This window comes from Spodoptera frugiperda, chromosome 14 (assembly GCF_023101765.2).
Source record: "Spodoptera frugiperda isolate SF20-4 chromosome 14, AGI-APGP_CSIRO_Sfru_2.0, whole genome shotgun sequence".
NCBI lineage: Eukaryota > Metazoa > Arthropoda > Insecta > Lepidoptera > Noctuidae > Spodoptera > Spodoptera frugiperda.
The window spans coordinates 1,568,689-1,578,297 of record NC_064225.1 but is presented as its reverse complement, the minus strand read 5'-3'; the positions used below and the strand labels follow the sequence as shown (position 1 = coordinate 1,578,297).

At 38.7% G+C, this 9,609-nt stretch overlaps 1 protein-coding gene across 1 annotated transcript; it reads right to left on the bottom strand.

The window, feature by feature from the left end:
- Positions 1-913: 913 nt before the first annotated feature.
- Positions 914-5,398, bottom strand: LOC118264836 (uncharacterized). The gene has a single exon (XM_035577493.2). It carries the CDS (start codon positions 5,396-5,398, stop codon positions 914-916), a length of 4,485 nt encoding a protein of 1,494 aa, XP_035433386.2.
- Positions 5,399-9,609: the final 4,211 nt, after the last annotated feature.

The following is a 9,609-nucleotide window of genomic DNA, read 5'->3' as shown; positions in this document are numbered from 1 at the left end:
CTGCTGCATGAGTATTGAATTGCGGGTGGTGTGCAGCACCGCCACCGCATGCTGTAAAATACATCTATAATGGAATAAAAACTAGAAATATATTAAATTCTTAGTATTTAAAACTCCTCTAAGCAACACAGTTTGCAATGGTCAAAAAAAGTAAAGTCTGAAAACCACATCAACATCGGTTCTGGTAAACACGAGATACTTGCACACAACCGTACATACAGGTCAAACTGAGACCCTCCTTATAAAATATATTCAAACAACTTCGAAATCCTCCCACTTGTTTACTTTACCTCGCTTGCTAGCTACAAAACAAAAAAAAAAAAACAACAAATATTCTTAAGTCTTTGACTGCCAATAAAAACCGTTGAAAACAAATCCTCCGCTAACGTCGGTCACCGGTGACCGCCACGGCGTTCAATGTGTTAAGAAAACTCATGGACACACATGACCCGCTATAATTTTATATTCATAACAGAGGATGTCTAAACAAATAACGTCTGCGAAGCTGGCTGTATATCCCAGTGCATGTCGAAGTGCAAACCACAGTTCCGTAACTTCAAATTCACCAACTTGAACCTACATCTTCAAAGTACTTTGGTGTTGAGCTAAAGTTCTGCTAGATATGTGTTTATTGTATTAAGGTTCAGTTTGTTTGCACTATTTAGGTGTTTTAGAAAAAATAACAAACGTCTTCACTTGATGATGATTTATTTGCGACTATTGAATCATTACAATGCTCATATTAATATATTGAACTGGACATACCGCCCACCAAAACATAAGTTTTCAATCTTTCATGAAATACACTTAATAACATGCAAATCTAACAATTAATGGACTGTAACTATTTAATTTTAATTTATACTTGAACAATACATAATCACTTCTTAATTGAACCGCCCACCATAGCTTACTAAACTTTAGGTTCTTTAGGAAGCGGTATCAATTTGTATAGAGGCCTTTTCAACTCGTTGTTGCCTGCTGTCTGAACTGTTACTACTCTTACGAGATTGTCCTTTCCAGGATGTATTTGTTTCACTCGTCCCAACAACCATTTCGTAGGCGGCAAGTTATCCTCTTTAATGATAACGACATCTCCAATAGCAGGCTCCGGAACCTTCACTTGCCACTTGTATCTTTGTTGGAGTGTGTTAAGATATTCTGAACGCCATCGATGCCAGAAATCTTGAGTCATTTTCTGTATAACTTGCCACCTAGTCAAAAGACTGACAGGTTGGCATTCATAATTTGTATCAGGAACCGAAATCAAGGGTTCACCAACTAAAAAATGCCCTGGAGTAAGTGGCATTATAGTGTTGTCCATTTGATAAAGAGGGCGCGAATTAAGACATGCCTCGATTTGTGCTAAGAGCGTAGAAATTTCTTCATAGGTCAGCTTCATGTCCTTGTTTATCCTAAAGAGGTGTCTTTTAGCAGACTGAACTCCCGCTTCCCATAGCCCTCCACATGTGGGCATCCTTGGTGGTATGAAGTGCCATGTTGTGTTATCATTAGCTAGAAGTTCAGCCGCTTCTTTCGCGATATTATTCTTGCCCTTCCGGAACATTTCTTTCAATTCCTTCGCAGCGCCAACGAAATTTGTGCCGTTGTCGCTCCACAAGTTCGAGCAATGACCTCGGCGCGCAACAAATCTCCTAAATGCGGCTATAAAGGCTTGTGTTGTTAGGTCTGTGACAGCTTCTAAATGGATTGCGCGAGTGGCCATGCACACAAACAAACAAATATAGCCCTTTGTGGCGTGGTGTCCGCGACCCTTCGAGGTTCTCATTAAAACTGGTCCAGCGTAATCAACTCCACTATTCATAAATGGCCGATATTGATTGACTCTAACAGCTGGCAGTTGTCCCATGAATTGAAATTTCACCTTCGCTTTATCCAAAATGCACGTCTTACAGTTGTGAATACATTTCCTGACCACAGACTTCAAACCTATCACCCAGTATCTCGTTCTCACATAAGCCATCATCGCTTGTATCCCTCCATGTAGTGTTCTAAGGTGAGCTTCTTGGACTATTAACTTAGTTAGATGCTGGTTACATGGTATTACAATCGGGTGTTTTGTAATATCAGCTATCTCGGCGTTTTCTAACCTTCCTCCCACTCTTATAATACCGTTTTTATCCAAAAACGGAGCAAGTGAGATAAGAGAACTCCTTTTCTTTACGTTTCCATCAGTCTGTAAATCTTCAATATCCTTCTGATAAACTAAGCCTTGATAATATTTTATACATAATTCCAATACCTTGTCTAGCTCATTTACTGTTAAATATTTTTCTCTTGTTTCTCCTTCTTGTTTTCTAAATCTTCGGCAGTAAGCCAGTATTCTTTTCATTCTAGAAATTGAAGAAAAATATTCCCAGATTGGTTTGTCTTCTACATTTGTGTGAAACGATGATGCTTTCAATTCTAATTCAGTTTGTGGAATTTCATAGGTATGTGTATCGACATTTTTGTGTTTTAACCATTCAGGTCCAGACCACCATAAATCAAAGGAAGCCAGGTCGCTTGCTTTCACGCCTCTTGTAGCGATATCGGCTGGATTATCGGTGGATTGAACAAATCTCCATCGGTCATTATCTAGAATTCTTGTTATGTCTGCTACTCGGTTTGCGACAAATGTTCGCCAACGACTAGGTTGAGATTGCAACCAAGACATAACCACCATTGAATCAGTCCACGCGAAGATTTTGTTTTTAGGTATTTTCAACAGGTCTTTCAGGTCATTAATTAATTCTGCTAACAATGCTGCGGCGCATAATTCCAGTTTTGGAATTGATAATTGCTTCAACGGCGCAACCTTGGTACGAGACGCGATGATTGTGATATGCACTGTGTTCCCTTCAATAACCTTCAGGTAAGTTACGGCAGCATATGCTTTCATAGATGCATCTGCAAAACCATGCAATTCAATGTTTTCATAATTAATCGGTGTAGTTTTAAACCAGCGTGGTATTGCGATGTTTTGCAGATGTATTAATTCCCTTCTATATGTCATCCATTCGTCTATTAACTGTGATGGCAGCTCGTCATCCCATCCCATGTTGCACAGCCACAGTTTTTGTATAAAAACTTTAGCGTCAACAATCACAGGAGACAGCCATCCAAATGGGTCAAATAGCCTTGCTACATCAGATAGAATAGCTCTCTTCGTTACGGGACATCGCGCTTCAGGTAAGTTAATTGTGAATTTGAACGTGTCATCCTTCCTATCCCAAGTTAATCCTAGAATTTTTAAAACTTTGTCTAGTTTTATCTCTATTCCATCCTTCGTAGTACTATTTGCATTATTTCCTTCCTGTAATCCCTTTAATACCCTTTCTGAGTTGCTAGACCACTTTTGCATTTTAAAATTCCCTCTACTTAGTATCACCTTTATTTCCTCACACATTTTCATTACCTTTTCTTCAGTGTCATTTCCTGTCATCAAATCATCCATAAAAAACGAATTCTTTATTACAGGTGCTGTATTTGGAAATTCAAGTGCTTCATCTTCGGCGAGTTGTAGTAACGTTCGTACAGCTAGATAGGGGGCTGCAGCTGTACCGAAGGTTACGGTCATCAAGTTGTAGCTTTCTAGTTGGTCTTCTGGATTATTTCGCCAGACTATTCGTTGTAAATTTGTGTGCTCTGGTGTCATGTCAATCATTCGGTACATCTTGATTATGTCTCCCACAACACATATCCGATGTGTTCGCCATGTTATAATTAAGCTTCGTAAGTCTGGTTGTAATACAGGTCCGATCATCATGGTGTCGTTCAAAGAATGTCCATTAGAACCCTTTGCTGACGCGTCGTAAACTACTCGAACCTTTGTTGTGTCCTTGTCTTCGCGTATTACCGCATGATGAGGGAGGTAGACTGATTTGTTGTCATCATTAGAATTAGATCTTTTCAAATGACCCATTTCAATATACTCCTGAATTACCTTAGAATAATCTGACTTAAAACTCTGAGACCTTTGAAACTTCTTCTCCAGTTGTTTGAATCTATAAACGGCTTGTTGTTTCGTGTCTCCACATAATTTTAGTGTCTCTTCTATTCCTTGTCGCAAAGGTAAGTGCACTGTGTATTTACCGTTTATTCTTTTAGTTGTCTTCTTGTAAATTTCTTCGCACATCTCTTCTTCCCTTGTAAATAGTTGTCTTTTCTTGTATAAAGCTGTTTCAATTTCCCAGAAACTTTTCAATAGATCATTGTCTTCTGATACCATACTTGTCACATGTAATGTTGTTATTTTGTGTTCGTCGCTAATTGATTTGTCCTCGCTTTGACCTGAAAGTATCCACCCCAAAGTAGTTTTCTGAGCCACTATGCCATCAGAACATCTTACTAAACCATCTTCTATGATTTTGCAAAAGACGTCTGCACCGAGTAGTATATCAATCTTGCCCGGTGTGTTATACGTAGGGTCAGCCAATAATAGGTTTTGGAGGGCTGGCCAGTCCATCGTGATTTGTTTTGAAGGTAATTTCGCAGATAGTGATTTCAAGACATATGCCTTTACTTGAATAACATTCATTCTATCATATCGCGATGTAACTGACAGGTCCACTACATGCTTTAATGGAACTAAGTTTCCTTCTCCTACACCTGAGACTACACCTTTGATAGTTGTCTTCTTCAATCTCAAGAGCTCGACTACTCTTGAAGATATAAGTGAAGCCTCTGAGCCCTGGTCGATCAATGCTCGCAAGACATGTGTTTCGCCGTCGCTTGATGTAACATGTACTTGTGCTGTTGCCAATAGCACTCGTCGACCAGATTGATCCTTGGAGAAGTGGGCGCTTGTGACCCGTTCTGTTGGTTGTTCTTGTTTGTTACTTTCCTGTTTGTTATTTTCTTCCTTGTCACTCTCTTGTGTTGTTTCTTTTGCTTCATGCAAGAGAGAGTGATGTTTTCTTCCGCAGACTCGGCATTTCTTATTTTGTTTACATTTAAAGACTGTGTGGTTTGGGACTAAGCAGTTGAAGCAAAGGTTTTTGGTTTTCGCAAAATCACGTCGTTGTAGTACAGTTTGTTTTGCGAACTCTTTACAATTATAAATGTAATGGTTACCCTTGCAATACACACAACTAGGTGATGAACTACTATTGGTGAACGCAGAGTCACCCTTAGCGTTCTCAGCGTCCTTTGCTACGACATGATACGTCTTGTGACCTTGTGTCTTCTCTTTTGCTACTGTAGAAGTGGTAGGTGCTATTAACTCGAGCGTACGAAACTTAGACTCGAGAAACCTTTTCAACGCCACCCACGTAGACAACTCGTCGCTGTTCTCCTTGTAAGCTTCCTCTTCCCAACATCTTAACGTATCTGAATCTAATTTCTGCGCCACTAGAAACACTATAATGGGGTCCCAAGTGGCGGTGTTTATGTTCATGTTATTCAGACTATTGATACATTCAACGGAATTATCGAGCAACGCTTTAATTTGTGTAGCTGACGGATTGGTTATCTTTTTCTGGCAGCAAAATTTCTTCAAAACTGACGACACAATCATTTTCTTGTTACCAAAACGACGTTCAAGTAGTTCCCATGCCATTGCATAATTACTTTCCGTAATTTGGATATTACGTAATAAAGTCTCAGCCTCTCCGGCAACGCTAGTCTTCAAATAATGCAACTTACGAACATCGCTAATTGAAGTGTTATGTACGAGCGCTGTAAATATATCCTTATACGTAGGCCATTCTTCATATCGGCCTGTAAAGGTAGGCAACTGTATTCTCGGTAGCTTAGCAAACGGTAGCTGACCTTCGTGTGATGAAGCAGACATGTTGGACGATTCTAATGATCTCTGTTGTGCTTCCAAATTGGTTAGGAGATCGGATAAATCCGCATGTAAACAGAGGTACATTTCTTCGTACGTAAAATATTCTTCATTAAGAAAGTAAGGCAATATGCCCCGCTGTTCTCGTGGTGTACACTTCATAAGGCTGCTATGCGTTTGTTTGAAAACATCCCAATCTTCTTCTATGGCTTTTATTCTCGCTTTAACATAACCTGCTGTCAATCGCTGTTTAGGACACTTTTTCATGTTAATTTGCGCTTTCCGTATCATATTAGCCACATCTTCTAACGTAGATAAATATTTGGATTGTTCTTGAGTTGGTGACGTCATTTTCCACAATTAAATACGTAATAGTTCACGTAAAACACTTCGTACAAAAGTTTGATATGTTGCAATTTGTTAGATTTCTATAATTTTTCTTCATTCACTAATTTACTCGTAAACAAGTTGAATCCTTATCTAAGGAATGCGGCGGCTATTGTATTCGCGCACCGAGTCCGAGACCACACACAGCGCAGGTAACATTCACTAATTGTTCGGCTCGTTATGGACCATATGTTTATTGTATTAAGGTTCAGTTTGTTTGCACTATTTAGGTGTTTTAGAAAAAATAACAAACGTCTTCACTTGATGATGATTTATTTGCGACTATTGAATCATTACAATGCTCATATTAATATATTGAACTGGACAATATGTCTTTTGGGTGTAGTTTTCTGGAATAATCTGGGGTGTTTTACTGTTTTTTATTTATCATATTGAGTGGTAAATTCAGGTGATCCCTATATTGAAATTTAAAAGACAAAATGTAGTAAGTTAATTATATTATATGAAGAATATTTCACTACTAACAAGTCATCAATAAGATAAACTGAACTCTATCATCACGATAGTTATTATAAAAATCTATTATTTACATTTACAGCCCATAAATGGCTCCTGCCGACCAAGAGCCTCGTCTCACACGGCGAAGGTTTGAGCATTAATCACCTTATAATTAGAAATTATAAGCCCATATTTCCATACGATATTTCCCTTCACCGTTTGTCGATGGTATTTAAGGAATCTCAGAAAGTACATATAATTCGGAAAGAGTCATATTGATACTTGCCATTGATAGGCTTCGAGTCGTCGCGGTCGGCCTCAAGTATGCATGAGACGCGCGTATTAAATAAAAAATCTATCATCCTACTACGATTTAAAATTGAAACAAACTTTCAACTATAACCACCAATCGACCTCTCGCTATCTCTCTCCATTCCACAGATCTCCCCCACAATTTCAAACACTTTCAGCAACTATAACTCTTAGCACCTCAACCCGCAGTTGCTGCGAACTTCGTCGGTTGCATTTTAATGCCCTGCTAAATAACACGACTTTGTATCTTCCCAGCTTCCCTCTAATAAATCAATTTATTCCTGTCACTTGAAGTTTGCGTCGAACTTATGCAGTTTGTTGATGTAATAATCAATATAGAGGTTGTTGTGGGTTGTATTTAAATGAAATATCTGACTCCAATTTAGATAATATTATAATTAAAAGGTTGCGCTTTTTACAGTTGCAGTTTGAATCTACGAATAATAATTAATGTCCGTCTTAGAGATCGGTTGAATTTTAGAGTGGGGGAATACGGTTGGTAGGGCTGTAGATGCAGGAACGTTCCGATTCAGCTAATGTTGTAGGTTGAGACATCTTTGCGCTTAGGTTTGTTCAATTGTTGCGCTTGCTGGCCGCAACAGAGGTAGTTTTCATATTTAGTTTTAACGGTATATTGCGGGTCGTAAGTTAGTGTTTAGTAATGGATTTTTTTTTAAAGGGAGCAATCATCCAAAGACTTTTCTTGCCCTGAGAGAGGGAGTGACAGACTCTTATTGACTAAAAACATCCCGTGCCTACGCCTGCTTTTGAGCCGATCCGAAGCCCCGGTATCCCGCTAGGTAGTCCGCAGCTCCAGAGCGGCCCGCAGCTCCGGAGTAGTCCGCAGCTCCAGGGCAGTCCGCAGCTCCGAGGCAGTCCGCAGCTTCGGGTAGTCCGCAGCTCCGGAACGGCTTAAGTTTTGGTACATTTTACTTAAATAAAAATGTCTTTAAACCAAGCTTTTACGCATTTGTGGTCATGCAAATTAAACATGTATTACAAAATTTCAGCTCAATAAGTAGAAATTATTTGCTTCAAAATTTACTTTCAAGATTACAATTCACACAAACAAACATACCTACATAGCAAGGTAAAGTTAAATAAAAAATAAATACACCCACGACATTCATTTACACAGCTATCACGCTCAGACCTGAAACAACAATTTGTTGATTGCACAAAGAGTTGCTCCGTGGACGAAATAAACGTACGACACGTTGACATAATTTCCAACCACTGCTACAATAGTGCAGTCAGTCCTTTAGCGCAGTTTACAAAATATCTTTTCACTACATAGTATAAAACAAAGTCGCTTTATTTGTCCCTATGTCCCTTTGTATGCTTAAATCTTTAAAACTACGCAACTGATTTTGATGCGGTTTTTTTTTAATTAATTAAACCCTAAACCTTCATCTTGGGAGGTTTATATGTTATGCATAATGTATCACCATTGTACCCATACATTGTAAAACTGGGGTGAGTCGCTAGTATAAATTAATTAATATGTTATCGGCTTACTCACGTAATTGTTTGACGAACAACTCGAAATGTTTCAAGCCATGCTAGAGGCATATTCATGAGCAGCATTCCGCGACATACGACGGCGATTGTCGCGTTGGTGCTGACAAACAATTACGTGAGTAAACCGATAACATAATAATCCATCTCTTTTTTTTAAGTCACGTGACAGTTATATAATTAAATCCAAAGTGTGTTTGTACTATAGACATAGCGTAACGAATCTCTATACAGATTCCATTTATGTTTCACCGATCCCATATGTACCCACACAAAATTGAATGAAATTTTAAATGGTGCGAGGCATTGATGGACACGGACATGCCTGTTATTCTAAAAAAAACTATGTAGATAAACTTTATCAACAGTTGCTGCTTCTGATTGCTTTGACACAATATCCAGCTTCATAACCATCATCAATAAAGAATTGAGAATTGAGAATCATCATCAAGAGCCTATAAGTGCCCATAGCAGAGTAAAAACCTCTTCTGAAATGGGGAAGGTTTGACCACCCCGCTTACTCACCTCGATGTTTTCCTTCGCCGTCTGTCAGTGGTATTTAAATTATCTTAGGGTAATTTTCACTAGAGATGTGCTACGTTGCTATCGTAAACATAGCTTAGCATTGTTGGAAACGGACACATGTTCTATGTTTTTTTTTTTATATGGAAAGATGCGTGTTATAGATGGCTTCCCTATTATCGATACATCGCATACTCGAGCTGCGCATCTTGTTGCATAGCTACGTTGCGGCGTTGCATATTTGTAGCACACCTTATTCACACAGGTACATAGCTTAGTATCAGTGGAAATGGTCACCTAGTTTCACAGCTTAGCTATTACAATATTCGTAGCATAGATACACCTCTTGTGGCAAAACACTCTTAGAAAGATTATCCCAAAAGCGTAGCCCGATCCTATCCAAGTTCTTATTAAAAATCTAATTAGTTACAAGCACGAAAATAATTCAACATTTTTGCTAAAACCAACGTCAATCAAATCGCTATCAATTTACCGTTCTCGCATTTTGATTGGCATTTACAATTTGCTTATCAATCGTTCACAGATGTTCGCACAGTATCCTTAGATATTTCATAAACTACTAATTTAAATAAAACCACAGTCTGCCCAAACCAAATAAGATG